Below are 17,507 nucleotides of genomic sequence, written 5' to 3'. Positions count from 1 at the left end.
AAAAAAAGTTGTAACAGTTCTTTGTTACTTATAAGGAATTCAAGATGAGTAAATATTGTGCCCAAAATGAGAATAAACAAACAAACAAACATGGGGTAATGGCAAGCATTTTTGCCTAAATTTAAATCTTTTGGAAATTTCATGCACAAATATAATATACAAGTTAAGTCATTGTCCAAGCCATTTTTAGTTTAAAAAAAAAAGTGTGAATTGGTTTGTACTTTACAGTCAGCAATCTTCCTGCTCTTTGGTTCAGCAAGAAACATCCAAGTTCATTTGCAAAAGGGATATGGGAACCAACTCTTCCTAGCTTTAAAATTCATGCTCTGACAATACTGTATTCAGTCACCATCACAAACACGCCTTTCTTAGGCACGCTGTCCTAGCTAAATGTGAACTTTAAAAATTGGAGAACCAGGCACTTTTTAGACAGTTTACTCTTTGTTTCATATTTTTGGGCTAAAAAAAAAAAAAGTTGCCCACGTTAACACTCGTGGAAGGAGCCTAGCTTTTTATGTTGTTTTGGTGTATGGAAGTGTTGGTAGGAGCCCTAAGCTTAATTGAACAAACTCTTCTTTCCAAAGCATGGATCACACCTGGTTTGTAAGAAGTAAGTGGAGAATATCCAGTTATGTCTCACCATCCCGTTACACATGCTGGGTCGTGGAATCAGGGATCAGAGTGACACCGTTGTTATCACCACATTAAGTAATACATGTGCAGAGGGTGCTGGGGCGGGGACAGCCCCGGGCCTGGGGTCAGAAACTACAAATTCCAGAATCTTGCAGTTTCCCCTGCTTTGAGAAGTTGTGGCAGAGAAAGGCATTGGGCCTCCTGGTGTAGCAGCTGCCGGTAGACTCTTTCCTAACTCTTTCTGCCTTCCTCGTTAAATGTTCTTGGGGTGACAGTACTCCTTATTTGTGTATTGATGGCTTTCTAGCTCATATTTTGCCAGGACATTTCTGATGGGCCTGAGACCCCAAATCAAGTGGAGAACAGGTCCTGCTGCCCACTGATGATCTTAAATCAGCGTGATAGAAACAAGTGGCACAGCTGGCCGTGGTAGCACACACCTTTGATCCCAGCCCTTGGGGAGGCAGAGGCAGAGGCAGAGGCAGGCGGATCTCTGTGAGAGCGAGGTCAGCCTCATCTACAGAGTGGAGTCCAGGAGAGCCAAGGCTACACAGGGAAATCCTGTCTCAGAAACAAAACAAAACAAAACTCAAAAAATGACAAAATAACAACAACCAAACCAAAGACGCAGCAACAGCAAATGACTCCCGTCCCACCATCACTCCCTAGCTTTTTTATTTTCCTGTATCACTTTTAGCAAGTGGCACACTTCTGGGCATCTTCTTGCATCGCCTCTAGAAGCCATGTGATGCTTCTTTCCTTGCAGATTAGACTGATGCCTGAGCTCCCTGTCTCTGCCAGTAGTTCTTTTCCATTTTACCTGTTTTCACCTTACTCCTTCCCCTGCTTCTCCTGGTGGGTATACACAGATGTTCCTCCATTGATCCCTGCTGAGTGTCAGTGCTTTTAGGTCCCAGCACGGCTAATAGTGGTCCTTCCATTCTGCATCCTGGCAGTGCCTGTGATCCAAGAATGAGTATCCCACTTGCCCTGGCAAACTCCCAGGTACCTGTCCAGAGACTCATCCACAGGTCCGTGCTTCCTGGAAACCTTCCCAAACCTTTGTCAACAGAGTGGGATTTTACCATGTTTAGAAATGTCCCTCTAACTTACGTACATTCTCTTTTGTTTGCTTGTCTGCCTCCTCCGTCAGACTCAGTGTTACCATAGGTTATAAATTAACTCTCACTCGTGTCCGTATATGCTAACGTGGCATATATGTCTCACAGATGACATTCCAGTGGGTGACTGGGGGAGTGTTCTGGTGGTTTTTGCTGGGGTGGGAAGGCGCTTACGAGTTTTCCCCCATCAGCCATCAGGTCATCAGAAGGAATGTCCCTCTGTTCTCACCACTAATGAGTTTGGTTATTTGCATCTGTGTCTATATCCACCATATTCGCTAGCCAGCCTCTCTTGCTGCAGCAAGATTACCAGTTTTCCTGGGAAGGCCACGCCCCTTGCTACCTGCTTCCGAGCATAACACGGCCCCTTAAGCTGTGTTCTTTCTCTTCTAAAGCATGTCTCCTTCTCTCAGGTTGTTCTTAACAGCGTGCAAACATGCTGTTATATTTCTTCTCTGTACCAAGCCTCTCCTGCTTCATTTTATTTTGGTTTACCTAAACCCACCATAACATATTTATTTCTGTCCTAAAAGTTTTTAGCTGTGATAGAATAGCTATAGAATGCACTTTCAAATTTACAGTATAGCAGGTTGTGGTGGTACATGCCTTTAACTTCAGCATTCAGGAGGCAGAGGCAGAGGCCTCCTGTGAGTTTGAGGCCAAGCTGGTCTACAGAGTGAGTTCCAGGACAGCCAGACCCATACAGGGAGACCCTGTCTCTCACAAGCCAACAAACAGTGTTAATGTTTGCACGGTTCAGGAATGTGGAGAACATCACATTGCTGTGGACTCACTCTCCAGAACCCTGCAGCTTGCAAAACAGGAACTTTTTCCAATTAAACACTTGGCCCATGAAATGAGTTTTCTCCTTTCCTGCTGACCGTTTCTTTATCCTCTTTGTTCCCCTGCTTCTGTATGCTGAGTGATCCAGGGCTCAGTGCCCCGCTCTTTTCTCATACCTTCCTTGGTGATTTTTTTTTTTCTAGAAAGATCTTAACTGTGGCACTTACGTCTTGACAGCCCTCCAAATCTGTCTCCCAAGTTCTCACCTTGCATACTTCCCTGCTTCATGTCTTTACCTCTTTTGTGCAGTGGACGTTGCCACTAAAGACTCTGAAATGACCTCGGTCTGCACCAGGTGTGTGCCCGGGTTTCTATGCCTGAGGATGGACCTCTGTTCTTTCCCGGAGGAATCACAGCTGGCTACTCGTGTTCTCTCCCAGCCACACCAAATTCTGCCAGCTCTGCTTTCAGAGGATGTGCTGTTACTTTTCTTACTGCTGTGACAATGTGTGACGAGCAGCAGCGTAAGGGAGGAAGGGCTCGTTTTGGCTTACAGTTACAAGGGGCGTAGTTCCGCATTCTAGGGAAGGTTCAGGAGGCAGCTGGTCACATTGCATGTGCAGCCGGGAAGTGGTGTCAGGCTGTAAAACCTCAGCAAAGGTCCATCCACTAAAAGTCCCACAGACTTCCCAAACCGCAACACCAGCCTGGTTCGGGTGTTCAAGCATATAGAGGTGTTTCGTACTCACAGCACAACAGAAGGCCTGAGCTGAGCCTGACCACTCTGTGCTACGTCCTTTGCTTACTCTGTCACGCCCATTGCGTCCATCCAGTGTTGCAGTTTAAACGCCCTCCTTCCTTGCCTGTGGCAGCAACCCTCAGCTGCTCCGGCCCTGGCTCCTTCAGGCTGAATACGCCTCTGCTAAGAGTCTTTTAAAAGGTGAGTCAGATCTTGGTTAAAACACTCCAAATATGAGTAGGTACTGTATATTTGCAGTTGCCGGAAGTCTGGAGGTTTACCCTGAGACCTCATCAGTGTCTTTTTTTTTTTTTTCTCTCTCACCTGGGTTCTCTTTGCCAGAACCACATTATCTTTCTAAGGTCCTAAACATGAAATTTTAATGTTTATAGTGCTGAACTTTTTTTTTTCTTTTTTTATGACAGTTTCTCTGCGTAGCCCTGGCTGTCATGGAACTCACTCTGTAGACAAGGCTGGCCTTGAACGCAGAGATCTGCCTGCCTCTGCCTCCCAGGGGCTGGGATTAAAGGATTGTGTCACCGCTGCCTGGGGAGTGCCGAACATTTTTATAATAATATTATGTCATTAATGATAATATTTTTACTTTTGTGTACACAAGGAAATTGCTGTAGATTTTCAAATAGACACATTAAATTTTCCCCCAGGGGATATTCCACTTCAGTATGATATAGTAGCTTTAAATCCTCTATGTTTTCCCTGCATGTGAGTGGCACTGGTGATGTCTTTGAGAGGTTTTGTGGCCATGATTTTTTTCCTTTGGCTTTTTAAGGAGCATATTGAAACAGTGGTTGGCTTTTGAAGCTGTGCTTATTTGAGATTCATTTCACTGACGTGATCAACACCATGTGGTATCAATTCTGAATCCCCTGTGATTCCTACTTCAAAATGTTGCTGCTTGCTACCTCCACTATTTGTTGTGTTTGACACGAGCCATTACTTGGGTTTCTTGAGTTGCCAGTTAGCACGAAATTCACTCCAGATCAAAGGAAAGATTCATTTTGGCTGTCTTGAAACCCTTTAAAATGCTGCTAACACCTTCTGTGCCAAATTCACAAGTCTCCTAGAGGGTCAATAATTTTATCTTTGACGATGAAAGAGCTGACTATGTGGTCTCACTTATAGTATACTTTAAAAAAAATAGAAAAACAAGATCATAGTGATTTGCTTCTGTAAGCCTTTTGATTTTTTTTAAAGGAGACATCAGATAAGTAACAGAGGTGAATGATTCATAAGCTGCAATAAACAGCATTCCATGCACTTGGCCTCGTAGGGAGAGGGGCATTAACTCTCCCAGTGGTCTTGCTTGCCTTTTTATCTTTATCATTGGAAAGAAAAGTGTTGTCCAGCCTGTCCTGATACTCCTAGGCTCAAGCGATCCTCCCTTTTCAGCCTCCCAAGTAGCTGGGAGTACAGAAACACATTCCTATGCCCAGTGTTTTTACTGTTTCATTTATTTATCATTATTATTCTTGTATTTACCATTTTGTGTATAAAAAGGGTCCAATTAACTGTGGTCCTGGTAGACCGATGCTTAATAGGCATTTAATGCTGTATTTGATTTCTGAAGTTTCCAACCAAAGTTAAAGACCTTGGGGAAAATATTTTTAGTATAATCTTTTTCTTATAAGGGGCCTTTTGAGGTTTCCCCAGCATATTGCCCTGTCTTTTGTGGCAGCTGCCCCAAGTTATGTCATACCTACCAGGACGCCCGGGCTCTTCTGCTTCTGGAGAAAGCCCATTTCCACAGCAGTCTGTGCCTGTGTGTGCACCCATACTTCGCTCTAGAGTTCCCTGGCTGATCTGTGTATGCCTTCTTTTGAGACTGAGATTGTCAGAGTGGGAGCCGTGACCTACCTGAGTTAGCTGTCAGCAGATGAGCTCAGGACGTTGCTAACTGCTTCCTTTGAATCATTTCACTCCCCGGCACTCAGTGGTGCAAGCCAGTCCGGCAGGTGTGGCTAGCACTGTGTGAAGTGGGGGAAAAGATGGGCCGAGGAATGGATGGAGCTAGTGAAAACTGTTGAGTTGTAAAAAGTGTAATTAGCTTGCTGGTGTTTCCTATGGAATATGTGTGCCAGTTTAATCTTAAGCTATTTCTAACTTAGACCTTACTTCTTGCTGTCTACCAGAACAATACAGGGGCATTGTGTTTGTCTCTCTAGTCTTCCGAGTGGATACTGCGCTGAGGGCTTGGTCTGCATGGCCTTGTGTAACCCTTTCAGGAACTGTGGAGCAGCTATAATTCCAGTATTCATGTTATAGGGGAAGAAACTGAGGCATAGGCAGATTGGCATTTCCAAGCCTTCCCAGCTAAGTGGTAGGGACAGGGCTTGAAGTTACAGTGAATGGCCCAAGAACCTGCTTTTTTAATTAATTAAAATACTAATCTGTCCTACTCATTCAGCAGTATTCACCCAGCTCTAGCTGTGCGTCTAAAGGCCTCACTGTTGTAGAACTTGGCTTCATGGCTGGGGAAGATCCATTAGCAACTGTAATACACAACTAAATAGATATCTGAGTCCTAAGGGTGGAAGAAGCCGTGGGCTAGTGGAGTGTTGTGACAAATAGTTCAAGCCTTAGAAAACTGACCAGTGAGACCTCATCCTTGGTGGATCTCTTAAGAGATAGGCCTGAGCGCTGGGCTCTCTCCAGTTTTTTAGGAATCTGCCTGTTCTTTCTGCCTGTTTGCCTTGGAAGTATCTGGTGGTTAAATCTGCAGAGTCAGGACTGTCCCATTGCCTGGAGCCATGATCCTTGACTCCGGGGCCTTTCTAAACAGGCCCCTTCTGTGGGTTGGTATTGAATCATGTGGCTGGGCTCCCACGTTTATGGAGAGCAGAATAGGAAGTAAGGAAGTGGGTTTCCTAACTGGGTGCCTTTGTGGGGCAGAGAGGAAGCTCAGCACAGAAAGAAAGAAAGAAAGAGGAGACCAGACAGTGCCTAATTAATTGAAGATGTGTGGTGACCCCAGGCCATCCCTTTACCCAACAAGGTCTCCAGAGGCAGTGGTCTCAGGAGTAGCCACAATACCAAAATGGAGACAGCTCTCCAGAGCATTAGGGGGCACAAGGTCTCACACACAAGTGAGCCAGGGCTTTTGACTTCCGTGTGATGGGCATGCGTCTCACCCAGTTAGCAGGACATCATGCCGGTACTGACACAGTGGTTCCCTCCTATCTTGCTTCACTCTGTTTCAATTACTCATGGACGGCCGTGATCCAAAAAATAACATTTGTCTTACTTCTCAAGAGGGAGAGAGAGACCACAGCCATACAACTTTTATCATAGTCTTTATTGGTATTCTCTTGGTTTTTTCCAGTTTTCGAATTCAACTTTATCACGGGCGTACCCATAGAAGAACAAAGGATGGATGGACTCAGTACTATCTGGGCTCCTTAGGTATCCCCTGGGATTCTGGGGCTGCCACTGTCTTGTATACAGGAGGAGGTGCTGGCTTCTAAATTCCATTTATATGGTAGTGTATTTATGGTCTTCCTTGATTTTTCTGAAACTTGTCATGATTTTGGCTTCCAAGAGTGGGGCTTTTCTTCTGACCAACCAACAGGATGTGGCACACGAGGTCCCCAGCTGTCCTGGCTCATCAGAGTTTATATGTACATGGAGGATGCTAGTGACTGCAAACTTCGGATGTTATTGCTGGCACGTGGGGGCTTCAAGCAGTTCCTCGTGAGCTACCACTTTGCTTTTTTATACAGAAACAGCCCAGTGCCTCCCTCCAGTCCATCTTGCTGACTGCACACTGGATTCCACGTACTGTTTTTCTACCCTACCCTGCTTATTTTTATTCATTTGGCCACTTTATTTTAGGGATTTGCAAAGCTTGTTTTGGCAGCATGATCCTTATTGTTTTATTTCTGGCTGCTTGGCTTTCGTGTGAATGCTTCAATTAAGCAGCGGATGTGGGCAGACGTGTCTTGGGGTGCTGGTTTGCTACCCGAGTGTGTTGGGGTGTACATGACTCCCCACTGCAGAGCAAGACCTCAGGGTGGGATTCACGCTAGGATTCAGCCTGCGTGGGCTGGGTGGAGAACAAAGGCGCCATGACACACCCCTTCATTTGGAAAACATGTCGAAGACCTGGCCAGAGATCGCATAGCTTTTACCAGGTTGTGGAATGTCTGGCCCAGAAATGGGCCAGTTGTTAATATTGTTTTCTTTTTAAAGATACATGCTGATGAACAGTTGGTCTTCCTGGTATCCAGTCTTGTGAGGTTGAGTGAGGAAGGGCTCTGGGAAAGCTTCGGTGACTGTTCACACAGCTGGGAATGAGTTCTTTGTACAAGTGTGCACCTTACTGGGAGTTACAGAGGCATCTGCCTTGCCTGGTTCTTATTAAGGAGGAAACAAAGCGGGGACTGTGAAGATGATTCACTCAGTGAAGCGCTGGCCATGCAAGCAGGAGGACCCAAGTTCAGTCTCCAGCACCTGCTTTAAAGATAACGTGTGTGTGTGGGGGGGGGGGGGGACGAGTAGTGGGACTGAGACAACAGGCTCCCTGGGGCTTCCTGACTACCTGTCCTAAACCCAAAATAGAGAACAGGGCAGAAGGGGAATCCCCTGGGGGGAGCAGCCTTGCCAGGCCACAGGCGAAGACCATGCTGCCAGCCTTGATGAGACCTGATAGGCTAGGGTCAGATAGAAGAGGAGGAGGTCCTTCCCTATCATGGGACTAGGGAAAGGGCATAGGAGGTGATGAGGGAGGGGGTTGCAGAGGTGATACAAAGTGAATAAATTGTAATAAATAAATAAATGAGATGGAGCGTGATTGTTCATGGCGTTTTTCACAATATGGAAAACTGGTCAGAATTTTGTTGCCCCATTTATATTGGAAACCTGCTGAGAAGGAAGTGGGAATAAGGCTTGGATCCAGCAAGGGTTGACTCCAACTTGGACGGTATTTTCATTCTCACCTTTGGATCCTGGTAAGGGGCTCTTTTTTGTTCAAACCTGCATCCTCTTCGGCATAGCCTCTATCCCTGGGAGAGTGTTATGTTTTAAGTTTTGATTGCTGTGCCTAAGAGATCCGTAAAACAAAAATACCTCTAACCTGTAAGCTCCCTCCTGTAAATAGCCTTGAGCATTTCAGGAAGAACCCGAGATGTAAAGAACCCAAATTAAGACAGCCTTTCGTCCAAATCCATGGTCCCTTGCAAAAAGCTTGGTTGTCTCTGGATGGCTCAGGTCTTCCTGGGTCTCTCACGCATGTGCACAGCCTGGCTTTGGTTGTCACGGAGGAGCAATATGGAAATTGCCCTCTTACCCTGTTTTGATGTCTAGAACTTTTTCTTTTTCTTTTCTTTTTTGAGTGGAGAACCTTCACTGCTCAGACTTTCGGGTGTGTGCTTGGGCTCTGATGCCTTCTGTCAGGGGTGTCAGAGATGCTCATTGTCCTGTGCGTTTGATTATAACCAAGTCCTAAATTTACTCCTCTCCTGTCTTCTCCCCTCCCCTCCCTTCCTCTCCTCCCATCCCCTCCTTCCTCCTCCCCTCCCCTCCCCTCCCCTCCCCTCCCATTCCTTCCCTTCCCCTCTCCTCCCCTCCCCTCCCCTCTTCCTCTCTGACCCTTCTCTCCCCCTTCTTTCCTTTTTTTGGGACAGAAAGTAGATAATGTAGCCCACAGCCAGCCTCCACCCCTTCCTGTCTTGGTGTCCCGAGTGCTGGGACATGTTTGTCCATACCCATTCTCCTTTTCTCCCCCTGTCCTCCTTCCCTCTTCCCTGTTTTACTTCTTGGTTTTCAGGTAACAGGAAACATTGTAAACACGTTTTATTTTGTAATCTGATAGCCTAAACCCAAATACCTTAGGAAAGACTTCCTTTCAAGTCGTCTGATGGTTTATCCTAAACTATGTAAAGCTCAGAGAAGACATACCCATTTTTTTTTTGTACCTTTCCTTCTGTCTTCCACTAACAGAGTTGAGAATTAAACAGTGCTAAGAGATATATAGAAAAAATAAAACACCCAACCATATATTAAAAAAACCTACCAAGCACAGTGCTTTCCTGTTTGTGCATGAGGCATGACTGTTTCCCTGTGGCCTTGCTCATAGACCATGCTGACTGTATTTTGGTTGAATTTTAGACAAATCAAACTGGAAGACTGACTCTTCGTCCCAGTCTCATTGTCCTCAGTTCACGGAGAAGGGTGGTCTCTTGTGGGAGCACAGCCAAGCTGTAGAGTTACCTCTGTGCTTCGGGCAAGTGGCTCAAGCCCATTCTGCCATAGGTTGGGGGCGGGGCTGCTCCACGTAGGGTTTGCATGAAGCATCTGCTGTGTGCTGGACAGATTTCACCAGCAATTCTATTTTTACAGCCAGGACTCAGCTCCTGACTTAGACTGACTTAGACCATGTGTATAGTATGTATGTATATATGTATGTATATATATATATATAGAGAGAGAGAGAGAGAGAGAGAGAGTCAGTCTAATTTATTTTTAAATTATGTGTACGTCGGTGTGTCTTTGTGTGGGTATGAGCAATCCTCTGGAGCAGGAGTTACAGTCGGCTGTCAGCCCCAGTGTGGGCTTTGTGAACCAAATTCAGGACCTTTGCAAGAGCAGTCAGGCCCTTGATTGCTGAGCCCTCTTTCCAGCCCCTGATTTAGTCTCTGCTAGAAGCATAGTTTGGCATACCCTCGTGGCTTGCTGCGAGCTTGCCTCCGTTTTCTTTTAAATGTTTCTGCTCCTTGAGTGTGGGTGGGTTTCCGTTTCTGTAGAAAGCATATAGTTAGGGAATGTTGATGAATGTGTAAATATTTCAGCCTGCAGTTAATTAACCCAAACAAGCTTTTTGTTTTGTTTTAATTTCCACACTGCTGATGAGGCAGCTTTTTTTGTGTAGGCATTGGCATAGTAGGCTGTTTTTAGATTTCTGACCTTTTAATGTAGAAACCAACATAAATCCAGAACTATAGGAGCTTATGGTACAGGGAAATTGTTGGTGGTTTGGTGGATATGGAGACCAACGTATTTGGGTGCAGTGAAGGCCTGGTCATGGTGGATGCCCACTGTCAGCAGCTTTCAGTGATTCTTAACTGTGTGGGTCATGATTTCTTTGAGGGGGGGCAAACAACCCTTTTACAGGGGTCACTCAACACCATCAAAAACCACAGATATTTAAATTATGATTCTCAATGGTAGCCAAGTTACAGACAGGAAGTAGCAACAAAAATAATTTTATGTCTGGGGGGGTCACCACAACATGAAGGACTATATTAAAGGGTCACGGCATTAGGAAGGCTGAAAACCACTGACTTAAGAGTTTTATTTGTGATAGTCTAACTCCATTAGCGAAAGGATCACTGAAAAGGTCCATAGAGAATAGTACAGTTACAAACAACAGTTTTAAGATAGCTCTGTTGGGAGCATGTGTGCCTAGTGTGTACAAGGCCCAGAGAGGCCTGAGGTCCATCCTCCAGCTCTTCATAAATCTAAATGCCAGGCATAGCCAGCACCTGCCTTGAGAGTGTAGCCTGTGCTGCACGAGGCCCTGTTTCAAAACCAAACACAACAACTGAGTGGTAACACTGGCAGCTGCGGCTGGAGGGTCCTGAGTTCTAGGCCATCCTGACACTGCCTAGTACTATCCTGTCTCCAGAAAGAAGAACAACAGCAGAAACCCCAAACCAAGCAAATAAGCAAACAAATGAATAGGAAAGTATTAGACCCAGTTTAAAATGAGCAAGAATTAAGGATTTTCCCTTGAGCAGGTAGGACTAACCTCATCTCTGCAGAGGCCTTGTGCGGATAGATGAGTACACCCAGAAATTGTAATGGGAGGAAAATGGTGAACTTTCCCCCACACCTGGAGACAGTGGAGGAGGTAAGAGGTGAAGACAGCAAATAGTCTGTACCATAAACACTGCAGACACCAGACTGCTCCTAGCAGCTGTCTCTCTGTGAACTGAGCTCTGTGAGCGGAACTTGCAGGAAACAGCATGTTTTTTTTTTGGGGGGGGGCAGATTTCCTGCACGTGAGAATCTGCATGTCTTCTAGAATTGCTTTTTGTGTGTTGGTCCTAAACATCTTTGATAGGAAATTTGCTTCAACCTCCCCGGCCCTCCCTCCTTTCATGCTTGATAGTCACTTCAGTCTTTTGTTAAGGCACAAATTTACTGTGTAGTGAGAGTGAGAACGGAAGACTGTTTTAGATGTGTTTTTATATACATATAGAGCTTAATATTTTAATAGTGTATGTATGATACAGATCACATATGCACAGATACTGTATGTATATATGTATGTATGTATGTATGTATGTATGTATGAATACACATACACACATTGAAGTCTTTGCAGGTACAGAGGGTTTACAGTGAGAAGCCACTCTCCTGTTCATATAGCCCGAGAGCCTTTGTCTGGAGACTGAAGCTTTCACCAGATTCTTAACTCTCCAGAAAGTACTTAGAGCTAAGCAGTTGTGTAAAGTATCCCCTAAACCCACAAATGCCGCATGCCCTGTTTTATACCTGGCCCTTTACCAGCATGGGCAGTTTGCCTTAGAGGTTCTTCCCTAGCAGCCGGAGATGCACGCCGAAGACTGCGTAGCCCTGGTGTCCATTGCGGAACCTGGTGTTTCCGTATTCCACAGCATCACAGGAAATGTCATGTTTATTGGTTAATTTAATATTAGCATTATTTATGGTGCTCATTCATGGAGTATGAATATTTAATCATCCCTTCACTGACATTTAAATTACTTTCTGACTTACATGATTTTGGACTCTGCTGGAAAATATATCATTTATACACCTATATTTGTGGATGAAATAAGATTGGGTTGAAGTATGCAAATATGTATATATGCCAGGCATTTAATCTGTTTTGATATGTGTCCACACATAATACATTATGGAAATAACTATGTCAGGCAAATTAGTCCATGTATCATCTTACATAGTTAGTCTTTGTGTGTGTGGGGGGGGGTAGTGTAAAATACTGGAAATCTTTTCGTATCTCTCCAGTATACAATACTCTTTTAAAAGAGACCACATCAGAAAACAGCATAGTATACACAAGAGAAAGTCAAGGAAACAAATTACCAAGCTGGAAAATGGGAGAAAGCCACTTACAAAAAATGAAAGAAAGTGTGTAACAAAGGTGGAGTTCCAAACCAAGAAGAAGATGTGAGGTCAGCAAGTCATCTGAGGAACCCAGGTGGCATCTCAAACAAGAGAAGCTGCCCAGTCACCTCACGCCTTCCATTTCTGCAGCACCCTTTATCCGTGTTTTCATTATTATTACTGTGTATATATTGTGTGTGTGTGTGGTTATGTGCAGCTCACAGCACATGGAAAAGTGCATAGCACGTGGGAAAGCCAGAAGGAAAACTTTCCTCTGGAGTTGGTTTTCACCTTCTACCTTTACATGGGTTTGAGGATGGGTCCAGGTTGCTGGGCCTTCATCAAGGGCCTCTTTACTAGCTGATCTATCTTACTGAACCCTCATGTTCTTGTAAAATAGTATCTATTGTGTGTATGTGTGCAGGTGTGTGGCAGTCATGCTGTGACTATGTTTTGGTGGTCAGAGGACAGCCTGCAAGAATCCATTCTCTTCTTCTATCAGTGAACTCAGTAATCAGGATTTATCCACCAAGCCGCCTTGCTGGCCCCAATTATTTTTAAAGAATTTTTTTTACCTATGATTGTTTTTGTCTGCATATGTGTATGTGAACTAAGTGTGAACCTGGTGCCCCGTGGTGGCCAGAGAGGGTGCCAGATCCCTTGGAACAGGAGTGTAGATGGTTGTGAACTCCATGGGGGTGCTGGGGACTGAACCTGGGCCCTGTGACTGAGCACCAGGTGCTCTTAATGACTGAGCCATCTCTCCAGCTTCCCCCCTTTTTAAACAAATTTATTTGACATTTATTTTTTATCAGGGAGGTGAGCGCCACGTGTGTGTGGAGGTCAGAGGTCAATTTGCAGGAGTCAGATCTCTCTGTCAACTGTGTGGGTTCCAGGGATTGAATTCGGGCTGTGGGGCTTGTTGGTGAATGCCTTTACCTGCTGGGCCATTTCACCCAGGGTATACAGTATTCCTAAGAGGACCTGGAACGCCAAGCTGAACCACCCTTCTCTCCTTCCCAGACTTACTTTAAATAGCTGCAACGTTTCGTCATTTGTACTGCGCCTCTGTTCCTCCTTGCCAGCAGTTTAATTAAGATAGAGTCTGCTAGAACGTCACCAGTTCAAAGCCCTTTGTTGACCATTTATCCTCCTTACTACAGTGTCTATATCTGATTGTTTTTTGATACTCACTAGTGTGAAAGGTAAACAATCCCATTCGTGGCGTTACAGTTTATATGCACAGGAGCCCTTTGTGTGCCATTTTGCCTATTCTATGTCCCCCTTTTTTTTGGTAGTGGAGCCTGGAGGCTGAACCTAAGACTTCACATTCGTCTGGTTATCCTTCTCCCACTCCCTCCCCGCCCTGTACCACCCCACCCAACGACATCTTTAGCCTTACTCCTACTGACAATAGCATCTCCTTATCTTTATATAGGATAAGTCTGTTTGGCTTGTGAACGGAATGGCTGCCTTCCCCCATTCCTTCTCATGGGTTTCGAGGGTGGAGTTATTGCTTGTTCTGTCATAAGTATTGTGCTCATGTGTCAAGTTCATCATCTTCCTTCAAGCTGTCTGGGAAGCCTTAAGTTCATGAGCACAGCATCCTTTCATTTATCTTTCAGGCAAACTGTCTGGGCTTCACTCTTCACAGCTGTGGCATCCTTTTCCTTCCTGGGTTTGGCGTCCTCTCTGCTGTTCCCATCTTTACCTGTTAAGGATTATCATTTTCATTTGGATTATCATTATCATTATCATTTTCCTTTGGGGGTGCTGCTTGTTCACATCGGTCCACAGCCATTGATCCTGTCTTTGTGGACTTGGCTGTGGATTCTACTTTTACTGCACGCTGGCTCTCAATAAACAGACAGTTGGTTTATCTTGGTCTTGTACATTGTAAGTACTCGGGTGAATAAAACTTTTTTTTTTTGAAGTGCTGATTGTATGTCTATTTCTAGAAAGTACAGAAGACATGCCTTTGGCAGTAGAGAACTGAATGGCTGGTGATGGTCACTATGAGTGTTTGTCTCTGTGAAAAGATAGAGTCGCATTCTTGCCTAAGAGAATTTTCAAAATAGGCAAAAAGCGCCTTTTACGTAGGCAGCTTTGCAAACCAGAGACCCAAAGCCTCACCAGCACCTGTTTCCCTTATGCACGTGCCTCTGAATTTGCCCAAGAAGTAGAAATCACAATAGAGGCACGGCAGCGATGTTGATCAAGTTTAGATCGTAGCATGGAAAGCAGGGACAAGGTACGGAGGAGGCCGAAGGTGTACTGACCGTGTTCTCTCCCTTTTCCCCCCTAGATCTATCTAAAAACAGACTGGTGGAAGTGCCGATGGAGCTGTGCCATTTTGTGTCGCTGGAAATCCTCAACCTGTATCACAACTGCATCAGAGTCATTCCTGAGGCCATTGTTAATCTGCAGATGCTGACCCACCTAAACTTGAGGTAGGTTTAACTAGGAAACCTCTGGTCAGTGACCAGCACGGAACCATTCATGTCTACGTTCTGCAAAGATGCACTCATCTTTGCAGTTCTTGATCGCACTTGCAAGTAAACCATGGGGATCATTAAAAGTGCCCTTTGTCCTAAATGTCCAGGGCCTTGGTGCTGGCCTTCCCCAGATGTCAGGAGGGCAAGGTTCTAAAAGGGACTGATTTGCAGAGATAGCATCACTGTGATGGTGTGTGTAAGGATGCTCTTGTGTGACGGTGTGTGTGAGGACGCGAGGTACAGTTTGCCTTCTTAAATGAAGCCAGTGTTTGCAGAGCATGCCCGAGTCTATGTTGGATAACGTGGCGAGCAAGTTACTACTACACATTAGCCATAGTTTCAAGAAAACTGATTCATGTAAGTCTTGGTTTCAGTCTTTGCTACTAACACGCTGCTCTGGTCGGTTTCTGGCTCCCTAAATCCTTGTCTCACATTAGGATTTCAGGAGAGAGGCTGCTGTTGTTTTATTTCCTCTGTCTTAATGGAAGCAAGCTCCCAGGTTCCAGAGTCTTCGCATGCCGCCAGTATGATGTGTAAAGGGCAGGACCTGATCAGTGAGGCTTGTGTTGCTCAAAACTCCCAGCAAACCAGATACAGCAACCCCTTATAACAGATAATAATATCAGTGAGACGGCATGGGTGTGGTGGCGCACACCTCTGATCCTAGCACTTAGGAGGCAGGGGCAGGTGGATCTCTGTGAGTTCGAGGCAAGCCTGGACCTCAGAGTGAGTCCCAGAACAGCTAGGACTACACAGAGTAACCCTGTCTCAACCTCCCTCCCCACCCCCACCCACACACAAAAGTTTTTTGGTTTTGCTTTGTTCTTTTGGTTTTGCTTTTTGTTTTAGTTGGCTCCTGAAAACTTTGGGGCTTTCTGCATCTCTGTGGTCAGAACAACAAAGAGAGCTCCTATCGTGTTTCTAGAAGTGCACTTTTTCCTCAGGGCAAAACCATTCCTAGGTGTATTTGTCATCGACCTTAACTTATTAATTTTTTTTTTTTTAAAGAAAATGTAGAGTGCGGTTAGGGTGATCTGCAGGTTTGTCTATCCGACTTTCAGTTCTGCAGGTTTCTGGTTCATCTGTCCAGGTTTCTTGCTGTTTCTGCCACAGAGGACATGCCTTGCAGCCCACACAGGAGTGTCTGTAGATTCTGGTTCCCTGACTTCTCATAAATTGTGATTGTTGCCAAAGCAGATGCAGCTTCTCTGTTTACTTCCCATTTTTGTCCCGTTATAACTTTTTTTTATCCGAATAGCATACAATAGGTAAATCAGTGTAACGTACTTCACATTAAGTCCATGAGCATCAAGAATATTGGGGCATAGTTGACTATAAAATCCTAAAACACCTGATGATCTAGTCTTTTATGTTTCTTTAGAAATAGTAATGTTGAGTTTGTTCTCATGAGTTCTAGGTTGATCTTAGTTAAGGGTAAATCATTGCTGTTCTCAAATGAGCAGAAAGAACATAATGGAGTCTGGACCTCAGAATTCTTTAAGACAAGGAAGGGGCTGGAGAGATGGCTCTGCAGTTGAGATCACACTGGCTGCTCTTCCGAAGGACCAAGGCTCAATTCCTGTCACTCACATAGGGGCTCACAACTGTCTATGACTCCAGATCTGGGGATCCGATGCCCTCTTCTGCTAAGACATAACCTGCAAACAAAACACCATATACATAAAACTTAAAAAATAAAAAAAAAAAAAGAAAGAAAAGTTGTTGGTGATGGACAAAGACTAATGCATTGGACATTCTGTGGTGAATCCCTATGTAAGGGAAGACGAAAGAGGTGAAGAGATTCATATATGTGCTTTCTGGCTTGGCGTCCCATCTCCCAGTTACATTGATAATTTTTAAAGCGTGGCTGTTTTTCTTTTTTTCACATTTTCTACTTTGAATATTAACATGGGTGAGGCTTACTTTCTTGCACTGAAAATATGTGTTCTTTGAAGAAACATGCTATAAGGAAAAAAATAATTAAGAAAAAGCATGTCTCTTACCACCCAGAAGCTTTATGTGAGGGTGTGTAAAATACGTTGCTAGCCTCTAAGCTTTTTAAAAAACTAGATATTTTATTAGTATTATTTTATTTTATTTTATTTTATTTTATTTTATTTTATTTTATAGGTATTTATTATTACTATGTTACATTTTAAGTTTCTTTTATATGGGGAAGTTGTGTGCACTGTGGCATGTGTGTGGAGGTCAGAGGGCAACTTCTAGCAGTCATTTCTCTCCTTTTACTTTGTGGGTCCTAGGGACTGAACTCAGACTCGGTGGTCAGTGCCTTTACCCCGTGAACACTGACATCCAGATACTAACATCCCAGTTTTCTGTGGTGAGCTCTTCTGACCAAAAGCGGGTTTATTTGCCTTACGGCTAAGAGTCCATCTTGAGGGGCGTCAGGTCTGAAGCCTAAAGAATGAGCTGAAGCAGAGGGCATGGAGGGGTGCTGCTTACTGGCTTGCTTCCCATGTCTTGCTCAGCCTGCTTGCTCATATGACCCAGGATCACTTGCGTGGGGATGGCACCACCCATGGTGGGCTGATCGCTCCCACATCAGTCATCAATAAAGAAAACGCCCCAGGGGACTCACCCACAGGCAGTTCCTCAGTAGAGGGTTCCTCT

At 44.7% G+C, this 17,507-nt stretch overlaps 1 protein-coding gene across 5 annotated transcripts in view; it reads left to right on the top strand.

Annotated features, from left to right (window-relative positions):
• Lrch1 (leucine rich repeats and calponin homology domain containing 1) overlaps positions 1-17,507 on the top strand; it is a 173,227-nt gene that overhangs the window by 64,969 nt on the left and 90,751 nt on the right. For all 5 annotated transcript variants that reach the window (XM_060391444.1, XM_021647051.2, XM_060391442.1 and 2 more), the window contains exon 2: positions 14,687-14,831. In XM_060391444.1, the coding sequence (XP_060247427.1) occupies positions 14,687-14,831 (145 nt within the window). The remainder of the gene's footprint in view (positions 1-14,686; positions 14,832-17,507) is intronic.

Source organism: Meriones unguiculatus, chromosome 9, assembly GCF_030254825.1.
Source record: "Meriones unguiculatus strain TT.TT164.6M chromosome 9, Bangor_MerUng_6.1, whole genome shotgun sequence".
Taxonomy (NCBI): Eukaryota; Metazoa; Chordata; class Mammalia; order Rodentia; family Muridae; genus Meriones; species Meriones unguiculatus.
Note: the sequence above shows the minus strand (reverse complement) of the source record. Positions and strands in the feature narration are given on the sequence as shown.